Raw genomic sequence first — 15,406 nt, forward strand, 5'->3', positions numbered from 1 at the left:
TACAGGCGTGAGCCACTGAGCCCAGCCTTTGTTTCGGTTTTTTTTTAGAGACAGTCTTACTACTCTCTGTCACCCAGGCTGGATGGTGGAATCGTAGCTCACTGCAGCCTCAAACTCCTGGGCTCAAGCCTCCTACGTTGGCCTCCCGAGTAGCTGAGACTGCAGGTGTGCAACACCACACTCAGCTATTTAAAAAAATATTTTTGTAGAGCAGGGGTCTTGCTATGTTGCTCAGGCTGGTCTCAATTTCTTGGCCTCAAGTCATCCTCCTGCCTCGGCCTCCCAAAGTGCTAGTATTGCAGGCACGAGCTACTACACCTGGCTGACATTTTAATTTCTGAATTAAGGTTGTTCTTAGGTTTTATAGTGATTAGAGGACTTTTTACCATCTGAGCTGACTTGAGAAGTCATGGTGTCAGCTCAAGTTTCATCCAGAGCTGGGAAAGGCCTGGCCCAAGCAGGAGGGGGTGGGCAGAGAAGGACGCAGCCATCTCTGCCTGCATGCCAGGGGTCCACTCTCTCAGGGTGCCAGCTCCATGTGTGCTTGTGCACGCAGAGGAAGGACACGGGACAAATACACCAAATAGTTGACAGCAGCTGCATTGCACATATTTCCATTTTTGACAATGTGCATATATATTACTTCCATTATCTGAAAAACTAGTAAAGTTATGTTTCATACCACACATGTATTTACATATTTCAAAAGATGTTGGTGTACGTGCCCATCAGTTACTGAGAGATTTTGTTGAGTCCATGTAGCTTTATTAACACACTCTTGGGTCCCAACCTGGAAGACAAAGAAAGATTCCTGAGGGGCCTCAAAACTGCACATGGTTGTAAGTTATTCCTGGTAGGTTTCTCTATGACACGAGAGAGCTGTGCAGTAGGTTTTTGTTCATTCATTCACATGGTGAGTAGTTTCTGAGGGCCCACTACGTGCAGGCTCTGTGTAGGCGCGGAGATACAGCTGTGAACAAAAATTAAGTCCCTGCTGGAGCTGCTGGGAAGGACAAACAGTAAGCATATCAGACACGTGACTTGAACAGAAGGTGTGTTATGCGGTAGGGCTGCCATGACAAAGCACGGCAGACAAGGCAGCTTAAACCACAGACAAGTGTTTCCTCAGAGTTCTGGAGGCCAGAAGGCCATAGCAAGATGTTGGCAGGTTGGTTTCTTCTGGGGCCTCTCTCCTTAGCTTGCAGCTGGGCACCTTCTCTCTGTGTCTTCAGGTGGTCGCCGCCATATGTCTGTCTGTGTCCTAACCTCCTCTTCTCATCAGGACACAGTCCTGTTGGATTACAGCCCACCAGTGTGACCTCATTTGCGCTAATTACCTGCTTAAAGGCCTTAGTCCAAATACAGTCATATTCTGAGATGCTGAGGGTTAGGGCCTCAATACATGAATCTAGGGTGGGACATAATTGAGCCCCTCACAGAAGCTCAGTGTTAGAAAGTGATGGCGAGATGGAAAGAAAAGAAGAAGAGCACAGTGAGGGATCAGGGGTGTGTGTCTGGGGTGCAGGCTGCAGCGTAGATGGGGTGGTCAGGGTGGGGGCCGCTGGACACTGGAGTTTAGACTTCGTAGGAGAGGCTGCGGCTGCTGTATGTAAAGTTGGGGCAGTTGGAGAGCAGCAGATGGCCGTTAAGGCAGTCAGACTGCTGAGCTCACTCAGCAAGTGTGGCTGGCGAGGAGAGGGGACTGCATGCACCTCATGAAAGTATCCACCTGCGAAACCCAGACCTGCCCTCTGCCAAGGAAGAGAGTGGCCCAGAGTTTTGGACTGTCCAGGAAATCAAATGGGCCGAGGAGGAGGCTCCATTTCTGCAAATGGAGCAGCCTGCGCATGTGCCTCGCACCTAGGGTCTGGGTACAGGCTGGCAGCTCGCCAGAAAGGACAGAGTTTGCATGCTTTAGGTGGCAAAAGACCTTCACCTCGAGCACTATTTAGGCTGTTAAATTGGATGCGTCCCTTGCGAGGTGTTACTGGGATGGTGTCTGAGAGCAGAGGAGGGTTCACCAGGCCAAAGGTCTGAGAAAAACATGCCTTTAGGGCATCTTCCAGGATTTACTTCCATGACCTGTGTCAATGGGGCTGTGTCATTGGTTAATTAGTACCGGAAACTCTTACATAGCAGTTCCAATGGGCCATATGGATATTCTATCTACATTTGTGTAGATTAACTGACTTAATCCTCACCACAGCCCAAGGAGGTAAATTCGATTATATCCAGCCCCATGCTGCCCATGGGGAAACTGAGGCATGGAGAGGGTACGGGACAGTGGAGGAGCTGGGATTTGGACCCATGTGCTTGCTCTGCGCTCCACATCGTGCCCCGCCGCCTCGAAATTGCAACAACAAACAAAAGAGTGTTGCCTGCGTGATTTCATTCCGTCCCTGCAACAAACCTACGAGCCCGGCCCATAATTCTGGTTTTGCAGAATGGAGAAGTGGTCACAGAGCTAGTGAGAGGCCAAGCCAGGCCTCCAGGTAGCCAGTTGGTCTCCAGGTCCTCACCCAGGACCATGTCTCTGTGCTGCTGGTCTTAGTGGCCAGCACTGGGTGTCCCATGGGATTTAACATCCCATGGCTTTTGGCACTGCCTAAAAGTTTGGATAAGATTTAAGTGCTGTAAGTCCCTCCAGAACTTCCTCCAGGCTCTGAATGGCCTGCTGCCTCTCCCCTGGGCACAGTGCTCAACTTCCTGGCCTTTCCTGATCTGTCAGGGGCTGGGAGGAGGGCAAGTGGTTCAAACACAATCTTGTGAGAGTTCAGTTTAGCTCCCCCAGGGCCTTTCCGGGTCTGGGCACCAGCCCAGGGGACAGGTTGAGGGGGAGGACCCACCTCAGTCCCCGCCTGGACAGGACAGGAGGCTCCTTTAGGATGGCCGAGTCCTGGGATCCCTTTTACATACAGATGGGGAAACACAGGCTGAGTGAGGACAGGAGACTCACACCACATCACACGAGGAGTCTGTGGCAGAGGCAGGGCTTGGCCTTGGGTCACTGGACTCCTGTCCCGGGCCTGAATCATGCCTCTGCTTCTGGCTGAACCCTTCCCCTGGAAGGAAGCTGCCCCCACTCCCTGGCTGATCCCTTTCTGGCACACTTTTTTCCAGAGCCCTGGAGACTGGCTGAGGACCGGTTGCCATAGAGATGGCTTGTGGGGTAGTTCCACAGCAGGCAGGTGGGGGTGGAAGATGGGGCAGGACACCAATATGCTAAACACCCACCAACAGTTGGTCAGGACCACACCGGGGAGACAAGGGCAGGACACGAGGCTTCAGGCTCTGGGGACAGGCATAGGGCTACTCAAGCTTCTGTCCAGCATCCCCCGAGTGGAGCTGGTGAGGGAAGCCGGTGGGGGGCTTCCAACTGCCCAGCAGCAGGTAGGTTATCAAAGTCACGGAGGCCAGGGCTGGGGGAGGCCCTTGAGGAGTCACAGCCTGGAGCTGAGGTCCAGGCTGTGGGGGAGTCAGGGAGGCTGAGTGGGGAGGGAACACTGGAGGCCTATAGGATGTGGGGTGAAGACGAGGGCTGATGCCCAGGGCTGCCTCCCAGGGATGATGGAGTGAGTGAGGGAGCACTGCTAGAGGAGCAGGGTTTCAGGAAAGCTGTGTTCCTTCCACCTTGAGCGGGTCCAGGGTCCTAGGGGACATTTGGAAGCTCAGTTCAGGGCCTGGAGGCAGCAGAGTGCTATGGTGACAAATCTGGGCTCTCAGCAGCTATGAGATCTGGGCTACTTGGCCTCTCTGAGCCACAGTTTTCTCCTCTGTGTGCTGGGGATGACAGCGAGTATCTACCTCTTAGGGTCCTACGTCTGTTAACGTGCGAAAGTCCTGAGCACAGGGCAGGTGCTCTGTAAATGATGGCTGTTGTCACTTCAGTATGTGGAATGGAGGTATCGATCAGTCAGTCTTAATGGGAACAAGGGCCCAGAATGGCCCCTTGGAGGAGCAAAGTGATCCGGGAAGGCCACTTTGCTCAGAGCTGGCCTCCCCTCCTGTCTCTGCCTAGGAGAGCCTGGGGAGTGGCGATGGGGTGCCAGCTCAGGGCCCGCAGCACAGGTCGAAGAGCATAGGGCAGACGGCAAAGAAGGACCGCAGGCCCAGGGGACGGACCAAGAAAGGACAGGGCTCCGCTGAGGCTGAGGAGTAAGGAGCGGAGGGGTGGGCTGGGAGGGGGCCAGACATCGGGCCCCGCTGGGGGCCAGCACGGACACTAACCCCCACCCTCTCCCTCTTCAGTCTCTCTGCCCCTCCTCGGAAACCCTCCTTCCCCTTCCAATGGGCCTGGGAGAGCTTCACCATAGATGGCCAGACTCTGCTTCAGCCAAGATCCCCTTCAGTCCCTGGCCACCAAGCCCTTCCCCGGTCCCGCATGGCCCCCCAGCGCAAGTCCAGGCCCCATTCCACGGCCAACCTCCCAGAAGAGCAAAACCTGGAGCGGAGACAGCAGCTTGGGGCCTGGGGTGGCATCCCCATCCCTCCTGGCAAAGAAGACAGCCAAGGGCCGGAGCCACCCAGTGAGTGTGGCCTCTGGCCGCCTGGGAAGACGTCAGGGTCTGGATCGGAGTCTGAGGAGGCCGTTGAGCTGGAAGGGCCGAGTGCCTCCGAGGAGGCTGAGGGGGGTCTGAGCCCTGGGGAACTGCCCCAGCTCCCCAGGAGGGGGTCGGCCTTGGAGGAGGAGTTCTCAGAGGCTACAGAAGAGGCTGAGGAGGAGGAGCCTAGGGCCCCTTCCAGAAGGAGCAACAGTTCTCAGAAAAAGGGGCAGAATTCTGGAGAGGAGGCCTTGGATGAGGGGGAACTGCAGGGCCAGAGCCCAGGAAGCAGCTCCAGCTCCAACAACCTCCAAGAGCTACAGAGGAGGAAGCCAGGCACCAAGGAGCAGGAGGGGCCGGGGGACCTGGAAAAGCCGCACAGGCAGCTACAGCAAGACTGGCACTGTGGTGAGTGTGCGGCTCAGTGCCTGGGTCCCCCAGAAGCTACGTGGTGGGGAGAACAATTGACAGCCCATGACCTGGGCCAGGAGTTCTGATGGGGCTGGGCTGTTCTGGGTGCTGGGTGGATGGCTAAGTTCCTGACTTGGTCCCACTGTGGACAGGCCCCCAACAACATCCCTGGAAGGCTTTGCGGGCTGCTTTCCAGGCCTCCAACCAGAGTGGGAAAGCCCAGGCCTTCGGATATGAAACCTTCCCATTTGCCAACTTCCCTAATCGCACTTTCCACAAACGACATGAGGCCACCAGGTAAGGGGGAAGAGCAAGGAGTGGGAGCTGAGGGTGAGGAGTAGGAAAGAAGCTAGTTCTCCAAGAGACACTTAGTAATTCATACTCTCACTCATCCCTTTATTTGTCCATTCACCAATCTATCTTTCTGATTGCCCAATTATCTATTCATCCATCCATCCAGATACTGGTAACATCTATCCAACCATTCATCCATCCATCCATCCATCCATCTACTTTACCAACTGTCTATTGACACAAGCCACTTTTCATTCATTTCTTCTACCCGTCCATTAATCTATTAACTAAGTGACTAATGCAACCTATCTTGAGTTTCTACTCATGAGCCCTCGGGTTATAAAGATCAAAAGGCTTGGCACCGGCTCTGAGAAGCTCAAGGTCTAGAAAAGGAGACAGATGGCAATTATGTCAGTTCAGTTAGGTAATTGCCACACTTGGGCTTGAACAAGAGATAGTGGGAACAGACAAGGAAGGTGGGAGGCTGTTGGCAAGGTCTAGGTGAGGGACAATAAAGGCCTGATATAGGTGGCCTTGTGGATGGAGAGGTTTGATCCATTTAAGTGACATTTAGAGATGGCTCAATGGTCTTGGTGACTGATTAGAAATGGCATGAGAGGGACGGGGAGAATCTATTCAGCATTTTTATCGCATCCCTCAATTCTTTAATTGACAAATAAAAATTGTATACATTTATAGTGTACAACATGATGTTTTGAAATACATATACATTGTGGAATGGCTAACCCAAGCTAATTAACATAGGCATTACCTTGCACACTTATTTCTGTGGTGAGAACACTTAAAATCTACTCTTTTAGCAATTTTCAAGTATATAACATACAGTTAACTATACATACCATGTAGTACAAGAGATCTCCTGAACTTAGCCTCCTGTCTATACAGAGTCTTGTGTCCTTTGACCAACATCTCTCCCCTCCTCTCCTCAAACCCACCCAAACCCTGGTAATGACCATTCCTCCTCTCTGTGTCTATGGGTTTGAGACTGTTTTAGATCCTACATATGAATGAGACCATGTGGTATTTGCCTTTCTGTGCTTGGCTTACTTCACTAACATCATGCCCTCCAGGTTCATCCATACTGTTGCAAATGACAGGATTTCATTATTTTTTAAGACTGAATAGTATTCCATTGTGTATGTATACATTTTCTTAAATATCCATGCATCTGTTGATGGACATTTAGGTTGATTCCATGTCTTGGCTACTGTGAATATTGCTGCGATGAATGCGGGGATGCAAATATCTCAACATACTGATTTCCCTTCCCTTGGATATGTGCCCAGAAGTGGAACTGCTGGGTCACATGGTGGCTCTATTTTTAGTTTTACGAGGAAACTCCATACTGTTTTCCACAATGGGAGTTATGAATTTACATCCCCACCGTTAGCGCATAAAGGTTCCCTTTTCTTCACATTGTCACCAACACTTATCTGACAGATGAGACGTGGTATCTCGTGATTTTAATGTGCATTATTTCCCTGATAATTAGTGATTTGAACATTTTTTAATGTACCTTTTGGCCATTTGTATGTCTACTTTTGGAAATGTCCATTCCATTGAAGTCCTTTGCCTTTTGTTTAGAGAGACAGGGTCTCACTCCTGGCCTCAAACGATCCTCATGCCTCAACTTTCTGAGTAGCTGGGACTACATGCACAGGCCACCACACCCAACTAATTAAAATTTTTTATCGTAAGAGATAGTGTCTTGCTATGTTGCCCAGGCTGGTCTTGAACTCCTGGCTTCAAGTGATCCTCTGGCCTCTGCCTCCCAAAGTGCTGGTATTATAGGTGTGAGCCACTGTGCCCAGAATTTTTTTTTTTTTTTTTTAAGATACAGGGTCTTGGCCGGGCGCAGTGGCTCACACCTGTAATCCTAGCACTCTGGGAGGCCGAGGCCGGCGGATTGCTCAAGGTCAGGAGTTCAAAACCAGCCTGACCAAGAGTAAGACCCCATCTCTACTATAAATAGAAAGAAATTCATTAGCCAACTAATATATATAGGAAAAATTAGCCAGGCATGGTGGCGCATGCCTGTAGTCCCAGCTATTCAGGAGGCTGAGGCAGAAGGATCGCTTGAATCCAGGAGTTTGAGGTTGCTGTGAGCGAGGCTGACACCACAGCACTCACTCTAGCCTGGGCAACAAGGTGAGACTGTCTCAAAAAAAAAAAAAAAAAAAGATACAGGGTCTTGCTGTGTTGCCCAGGCTGGCCTCAAACTCCTGGGCTCAAGTGATCCTCCCGCCTCAGTCCTCCAAGTACCTGGGACTATAAGTGGATGTTGAACCATTACACCTGGCTTCTTTGCTCATTTTTTAATTGGGTTGTTTCATTGCTATTGAATTCTTTTGAGTTCCTTATATATTTTTAGGTATTAACCCTGTACCAGATGTATGGTTTGCAAATATTTTCACCCATAAATAAGTTGTCTCTGCACTCTGTTGACTGGTGCTTTTGCTGTGTGGCAGCTTTTTAGTTTAGTTTAGCTTTAGTGCAATCTCATTTGTCTATTTTTGCTTTTGTTGCCTGTGCTTCTGGGGTCATATCTAAAAAACCTTTGCCCAGAGCAATGTCATGGAGTTTTTCTCCCATGTTTGCTTTTAGGAGTTTTAGTTTCAGGTCTTAAGTTGTTAATCTATTTTGAATTGATTTTTGTATAGGGTATGAGATAAGAGTCTTATTTCATTCTTCTGCATGTGGACATCCAGTTTTCCCAACACTTATTTATTGAAGAGAGTGTTTTTTCCCCATTGTGTGTTCTTGGTTTTTTTTGAGACAGAGTCTCACTCTGTTGCCCAGGCTAGAGTGCTGTGGCATCAGCCTAGCTCACAGCAATCCTCCTGCCTCAGCCTCCCGAGTAGCTGGGACTACAGGCATGCACCACCATGCCCAGCTAAGTTTTTCTGCATATTTTTAGTTGGCCAATTCATTTCTTTCTATTTTTAGTAGAGATGGGGTCTCATTCTTGCTCAGGCTGGTTTCAAACTTCTGACCTTGAGTGATCCTCCTGCCTCGGCCCCCAGAGTGCTAGGATTACAGGCATGAGCCACTTCGCCCGGCTTTTTTTCTTGGTATATTTGTCAAAAATCAACTGACCATAGCTGGGTGAAGTGGTGCACACCTGTAGTCTCAGCTACTCAGAAGACTGAGTCAGGAGGATTGCTTGAGCCCAGTTCGAGGCTGGGTGTGCTATGATTGTGCCTGTGACTAGCCACTGCACTCCAGTCAGACCTTGTCTCTAAAACAAAAACAATACAACAAATCAATTGATTTGTTGAGAGGGCTTAGTAAGAAATAAATGCACAGATTTATTTCTAAGCTATTCTATTCCATTGGTCTCTACATCTGTTTTTATGTCAGAACTATGCTGTTCTTGATTTCTATAGCTTTGTAGTATATTGTGAAATCAGGTGAAGTTATGCCTCCTTTTTTTATTTTTTTGCTCAAGATTGCTTTGGCTATTTGCGGTCTTTTGTGGTTCCACATTAATTGAAGATAATTTTTTCTTTTTCTGTGAAAAATGTCATGGGAATTTTGATAGAGATTGCATTAATCTGTAGACTGCGTTGGGTAATATGGACATTTTTAATAATAATATTAATTCTTCCAAAGCACCCTTCAATTCTTACCTTGTCACCTGCAGCATGAAATATTTCCATGCTTCGCAGGGTCTTGGGAAGCCCAGACTCCTTGGTAACAAGACTCCTGTCCCCACACCAGCTGGTCAGGGTGCTGGACTGCCCCAAGCCCTCCCTCCCTGCTGTCCAGGGATTGCCCCTCCTTGTTCACCCAGCTAACTCGGATGCACCTTTCAACTCCCAAGTCAGTTCTCTCTCCACTAAGCTCTTCTCTGTGCTTACCTCTATACCAGCACTCAACACACCACACTGCACTGGGGTGCAGGACTGTCTGCACACCCCTGCCCACAGCCTGAGGGCCCCTGGGGGCAGGAGCCAGATCTTAGTGATCATGGCCTCCCTGGGTTCCCTGCACAGGACTGGGTACATAGTTGGTGCTTAATAAACACACGCTGAGTAAATGACTGCTTCTACCCCTTTATCTGTCTGTCTGTCTGGCCATCTTTCCATCTGACCACGATTCAATTGTGCATAAATTCACCAAATATTTGAGTTTCAGGATATCTTAGGCACTGTTCTAGGTGCCGGGGATATGTTGATGGTGAACAGGACAGACAGGGAGCCCTGATCTCACGGGGCTTCCGTTCTACTGGTGAAGAAGGATAATTAATAAAGATAAATGTAATGTGTAGCTAGAGATGGGAGACACCTGGGAGAAAGATGTGGCGGTGAGGGAAAGGTTGAGAATGACAATTGAGCAAAGATCTGATTGACAGGAAGGAACTGGCCATGACTGGGAACATGGGATGTCACAGGTTGATCTAGCCGCTGTTTGAGGACCCACACCTTTCATCCTGTATTCTTCTGCCCATCAATCCTTCACCATTTTGTTTCTCTTTCCATCCACCCACTCAGCTTTGCCTCAAACTCACAGGCATTAACCTAGTTCCTGCCAGATGAGGGGGTCAGAGAGAACGAGATCTAGCCCCTGCCCTCAAGGAGAGCTCTTTGCCAGCAGAGGTTAGCAATGCAAGTGGGGTCACAGGCTGTGTGTTGAGCTCCACGGTGGCTCAGGAAGCCTTGGCTGAGGATGTTTAGAGTTGGAGCTCTCTGCTTCTGCTGGGGTGAGCTTCCGGAAAGAGTAGGGAAAGGCCTTGAGTTGTGCCTGGGGGGCAGTTTCCATCACATTAAATTTCCATGACAAACCCCATTCCCAGGACCTTGGCTCTCTGGACACTGCAGCCCGTCCTCTCAGGCTCCCATACTCCCCTACCCAGCCCCTGGCCCTCTCTGAGGCTCCTGCCCCCTTGCAGACCTGTCCCATCCCTCCCCCTTCCCTCTCCCCTACCAAAGAAGCCTACTGCAGGCCTGGGAGAGGCAGCAGCAGGCGGAGCGGCAGCAGGCGGAGCAGCGGCGTGCCCGGGAGCAGCGGGTGCAGCAGCAAGTGGCCCGCTGCCTGGCAGCCTACAAGCCCAAAGGGAGCCCGAGGCCCGGGGCCACCCAGCGCAAGCTGGAGGAGCTAAGGTAGGGAGCTAGGGCTGCGGGAGAGCTGGTGGGGAGATGGCAAGGAGGTCATGCTCGGTCTCAGACCGCAGGACCAAGCAGACCCAGCCGTCGCCTTCCCTGGGGCCAGCCAGGCCACTTCTCCACATCTTACACATGAGGACACTGAGGCACAGGGAGGAGAAGGCACTGGTCCAAGGTCACCAGTTAATAATAACAATCCCTGCGGCTGTCAATGCCCAAGGGTTAACATGTCCTACAAGCATCATCATACTTTCAAATCTTATTTTTCTGATTTCCAATGCCAGATATGCTTATTATAAAATTTCAAATACTACAGAAATAGTGAATATAGACTGTTAACAGACCTATGATTCCAGTCCTGGAGACAACCTTTGTTCATGGTCAAGCGAAGAGGCATCTGTTTTATTCTCTTCCTATATTTTGACCATTTTCCTAGATAGCAAATTTGTGGGTCAGGCAAATCTTCTCTAGACTGTTACCAAGCCCATGAAGTAGGTAGTATCACTATTTCCATAATTCTACAGATGAAACCAGGGCTCAGAGAGCTTAAAAGAATTTGCTAAAGGTCACAGGTGAGCAGCAGAGCTGGGTGGGGTTCCAGCCACTTGGCTCCCCTGCCTCAGGGTGACCAAATGCCCAGCCTTTAGATAAAGGACACCATGACCTTCCTCCAAGAACCCAGCCTAAGGAAACAGGCAACACAAATAAACATGATTACTGACGCCAGATTCGAGCACCTACTGTGTGTAGCTGGCACAGGACAACCCTTTTTATGTCTCATGTCCTTTGGTCCAGGGCCGTGGAGGACTCAGCAGGGTTCCGATCACCTACTCTTTGAGGCTCAGTCTTATCACCCCAACTTCACAGATGAGGAAAAGAGGCTCTGAGAGGTCAAGTGCATTTTAGGGGAATCTGGGCCAATGACTGGGGAGATGCCTCTCTCTTGCCAGGCCTCAAAGCTCATCGTTGTTTTTCTAGTAAGGCAGGAAGTGTAAGGCTGAGAACTCTAAGCAGCAGGTGCAGCAAGAAGAGTGTTTCAAACTCATTCCTTTTATTTTCTACTCAAGGCGGTTAAGGCACAAGCTCCTACTCGGTCTTTCAGCCCTTGCAGCCTGTGAATTTTGCTGAGTGGGACAGGAGACTCCACCCTGCCTAGGAAGGGTGGGCACAAAAGAGGTTGTCTTGTGGCCAGGAGGGATGTGTCTTCCTTTCACTCTGAGATGAACGGGGCTGACACCCACTGGCACCACTTCCTTTTCTGCTCAGGGCTCCAAGACATGGGCTTCCTCTCCTTTCTTTCTTTCTTTTTTTGGGACAGAGTCTCGCTTTGTTGCCCAGGTTAGAGTGAGTGCCGTGGCGTCAGCCTAGCTCACAGCAACCTCAAACTCCTGGGCTCAAGCAAACCTACTGCTTCAGCCTCCCGAGTAGCTGAACTGCAGGCATGCGCCACCATGCCCGGCTAATTTTTTCTATATATATTAGTTGGCCAATTAATTTCTTTCTATTTATAGTAGAGACGGGGGTCTCATTCTTGCTCAGGCTGGTTTCGAACTCCTGACCTCGAGTAATCCGCCTGGCTCGGCCTCCCAGAGTGCTAGGATTAAAGGCGTGAGCCACCGTGCCCGGCCATTTCTTTTCTTTTTTTTTTTTTAAGACAGGGTCTCAGCTGTGCATGGTGGCTTATGCCTGTAATCCTAGTAATCTGGGAGGCTGAGGCGGGAGGATCACTTGAGGTCAGGAGTTTGAGACGGGCCTGAGCAAGAGGGAGACCCCCATCTCTACTAAAATTAGAAACAATTAGCCAGGTGTGGTGGTGCATGTCTGCAGTACCAGCCAGACGCAGGAGGATCACCTGAGCACAGGAGTTTGAGGTGGCTGTGAGCTAGGCTGACACCATGGCACTCTAGCCTGGGTGACAGAGTGAGACTCTGTCCCAAAACAAAAACAAAAACCAAACTAGAAATAGCATACAGTATCTGGCAGAGAAAAAATACACATCACGGGAAAGAGAGATTGAATGCCAGTGCATGCACCATCACTCCCCCACCCCTGCCCCTAATGACTGCTGTAAATTCCCTCTTGAATGGTGAAGACCCCCATTTGCAGTAACTTGTGTTCCTGGCCATAGGTTTTCAAGTCCATATGTTTTTCTCAACAGAGGACAGTTCCTTCCCTGGCACACCGCTGTGGAAGGAACTGGCTCAGCAAGACAGTGTCTCTCCTCAGGGCTCAGCTGCTTGCTGGGGTCACAGCACGAGTCTGGGGTTGTGTCTGCTTCTCTGTCCCTGGGTGCTGCCTCCATCCCTGAGACCTCTCTAATGTGCTTCCCAGGACACCTGGTCTCATGTGGGGTGTGGCCCAAAGGCCCCTCTTGCTGTGGGCGGTGTGACTTTGGGTAAGAGCTTTCTTGCTGCCAGGACGCTCTCTTCACAAAAGGCAGTGACACCCAGCTTGTTGAACAGACATTTCTGACAAGTGCATAAACTGGGTTTTTATAAATGGAATTGTGCTTCCCAGTGGAACACTGCTCTTTCTGGGATGTGTTCTTTAATTTGGAATGCACTTTTTAAAAAATTCCTCTGTCCCAATTTCTGGCTTACAAGAACCATAGAGAACACTGGCAAACTTGTCCAATCCCTGCTGTTGTACAAAGAAGAAAGCTGAGCCCAGAGAGGGGCCTTGCTCAAAGTGGCACAGCCCACAATCAGTTTCCTCCTCAGGGTGCAGTGTGACAGGGGTGGGTGTGTGAACTGCAGGGAGAGGGAGGCTGTGCAAGCAGGTCTCCAGGAGCTCAAAGGCCAGGGCTGGGCCTTCTCCCTTGGGAGGAAGGGCAAGCCCTGGCTTACAGCCTGGAGACTTAGGCTCAGGGCTCAGTTCCTCACTTCCCAGCTGCATAACTTTGCACAAGTCTCTTGACCCTTCTGAGCCATCAATAGAATGGGGTGAAAAATTGCCACCCTGGCTGACCTCACAAGGAGTCCAGGGCCAGGATGGAAATGAAGTGGCTTTGTAAAGGTAAGGGTGGGGGGAGGATGTAAATAGAAAGTCCTCAATGAGGACAAGGGTGCTCAGGAGTGGGGACGTGCCCATGGTTAACTGCCCAGAGGCCTGTCTCCCCACAGGCGCCAGGAGCGACAGCGCTTTGCTGAATACCAGGCAGAGTTGCAGGGCATCCAGCACAGGGTGCAGGCCCGGCCCTTCCTATTCCAGCAGGCCATGCAGGTGAGGCTAACACCTGGACAAGCATAAAGCTGTCCCGAGAACAAAGCTGGATCCCTGGCCCACTGCCCCCTCGGAAGCCCTGGGATCCCCTCAGTAACCAAACCTCCCAAGCCCTCGGCAGCCCTGGTGCAGAGCAGGAACCCCTCATCTCTCCTCAGGCCAACGCCCGGCTTACCGTGACCCGGCGTTTCTCCCAGGTGCTGTCGGCACTGGGATTGGACGAAGAGCAGCTGCTGGCTGAGGCAGGAAAGGGGGACACACAGGGCACCTCCAGGAAACCCAGGTGAGGCTGTCTGGCTGCCTAAGAACTGGCTCTGCTGAGCTGCTGCAGGAAAGAGTGCCCACTCCAGCACTCTGGGCCCTGCAGGATCTCCTGTCCTCCATGTCACCAGAGGAAGGTAGGGCCAGGGTTATTGTTCCTACTTCCTAACAAGGAAATGAAGGACCTAAGGGGAAGGGCCTTGCTTAAGGACTCAGGAGTGAATAGGCAGCAGAGCCAGTCTGGGACTCTGTGACCATCTGAGTGGCCACACACCAAGCCCTCATTCGGGGCTGCTGCCACACATGTCACTGGTGTATACTATCGCTTATGTCTCAGAAGAACCCAGTACACAGCAGGGATTATGAGGCTTCCTTCACAATAAGGAAACTGAGACTCAAGGAGGGGAAGTCGCCTGCCCAGGGCCACACAGCAAGCCAGTATGGATTTGCACCCACATCAACAGTGGTTTCCTTGGGTATGGGGGTGGGAGCTGCAGAGCCCAATGGTTTTTTTCTGTCTTGAAGGAGCCACAAGTTAATGGGGGTGAGAACGGAGCACTCTTCTCAGAGTCCCCCAAGGACAGAATCTACTGGCAGCCAGCCTGACAAGCATTCCACCCCAAGCCTGGACCCGGAGTGCAGACCCTGAGAGAAAAATTAAAGGCTTTAAGGCAAATACAGTGTGGGATTTCTGGTGGAGGGGAGGGTGCGGGCTGGGAATAGGAGGTGGCAGGTGGGTGGAGATCAGGCCTACTCTGTTCCCACAACCCCCAGGAGCTCTGGTTGTTCTGGCTGCGCCCCACCCAGCACACACAGACCCTTCTCCTCTCCTGAGGAGTGGAACATCTTGAAGAGAAACAGCTGCGACTCCTCCACCTGTCTTCAACATACACGCCGAGTCCTAGAAATTCAAGAGTGAATAGAAAGCCTAGCCCTCGCCTTTGAGGACGCCCAGCCCAGTGGGATATGGGGGCGGACTTTAAAGGAGCTTGCAGGACACACGCTAATACGTGCTGAGAAGGGCCACACAGGAAGTCACAGGCTGAGCCACTGCTGGGTGGGAGGAGAGATTGTGTGAACTGGGCTTTTTAGTTCCAGAAGTTTTAGTTGGAGCCCCTCTCCTCAAGAAAAAAACTGAAAGCTCATACACACAGATATGCCAAATTTTGCACTCAATTTCAGGGGGTTCACAGACACACAGGAGCTCATTAGGAAGTCCTTAACAGTCCACAAGGTGCAGGTTAAAAAAACCCAATCCAGGGACCATGGGAAGGCGTTCGCTGATAATACCGATTATAGGGGCTTGGAAGGTGGGGGTCTCGCGGAGGAGGAAAACATGCTGCATCGTCCAACACCCGATGGAGCCACGACCCCAGGGAGTGCACTAGGCGGGCGCCTACCGGAGAGGAGAAAGCTGTCCACGGACGGACCGTGGGGCAGTGAGCACCCCGCGGTTGGGGGAGTGCAAGCAGAGGGAGGCCGGGAGGGGCTTCCAGCTCTGGGGACGCTGATTTAGAAGGCCTCTAAGACTTCAGAGGTTCTGGTGTCCGA

The 15,406-nt window shown here is 51.1% G+C and overlaps 1 protein-coding gene across 2 annotated transcripts; it reads left to right on the plus strand.

Annotated features, from left to right (window-relative positions):
* Positions 1-3,137: 3,137 nt before the first annotated feature.
* TSGA10IP (testis specific 10 interacting protein) lies at positions 3,138-14,531 on the plus strand. Of its 2 annotated transcripts, XM_012778162.3 has the most exons (8): positions 3,138-3,390; positions 4,019-4,155; positions 4,249-4,949; positions 5,105-5,249; positions 10,199-10,369; positions 13,495-13,594; positions 13,753-13,877; positions 14,381-14,531. In XM_012778162.3, the coding sequence occupies exons 1-8, from the start codon at positions 3,202-3,204 to the stop codon at positions 14,502-14,504; spliced, it is 1,692 nt and encodes a 563-aa protein (XP_012633616.2). In that variant the 5' UTR covers positions 3,138-3,201; the 3' UTR covers positions 14,505-14,531. The 2 variants fall into 2 exon arrangements, with proteins under 2 accessions (XP_012633616.2, XP_075857914.1); XM_076001799.1 differs by lacking the exon at positions 10,199-10,369.
* Positions 14,532-15,406: the final 875 nt, after the last annotated feature.

The sequence above is a fragment of the Microcebus murinus genome, chromosome 4, assembly GCF_040939455.1.
Source record: "Microcebus murinus isolate Inina chromosome 4, M.murinus_Inina_mat1.0, whole genome shotgun sequence".
NCBI lineage: Eukaryota > Metazoa > Chordata > Mammalia > Primates > Cheirogaleidae > Microcebus > Microcebus murinus.

Excerpts from the sequence above, each read along its gene's own strand:
- TSGA10IP (XM_012778162.3), top strand. The coding sequence starts at position 3,202 with ATGGGGCAGGACACCAATATGCTAAACACCCACCAACAGTTGGTCAGG. Across the intron at positions 10,370-13,494 it reads CGCAAGCTGGAGGAGCTAAG|GCGCCAGGAGCGACAGCGCT; the intron begins GTAGGGAGCTAG and ends GTCTCCCCACAG. Across the intron at positions 13,595-13,752 it reads TATTCCAGCAGGCCATGCAG|GCCAACGCCCGGCTTACCGT; the intron begins GTGAGGCTAACA and ends ATCTCTCCTCAG.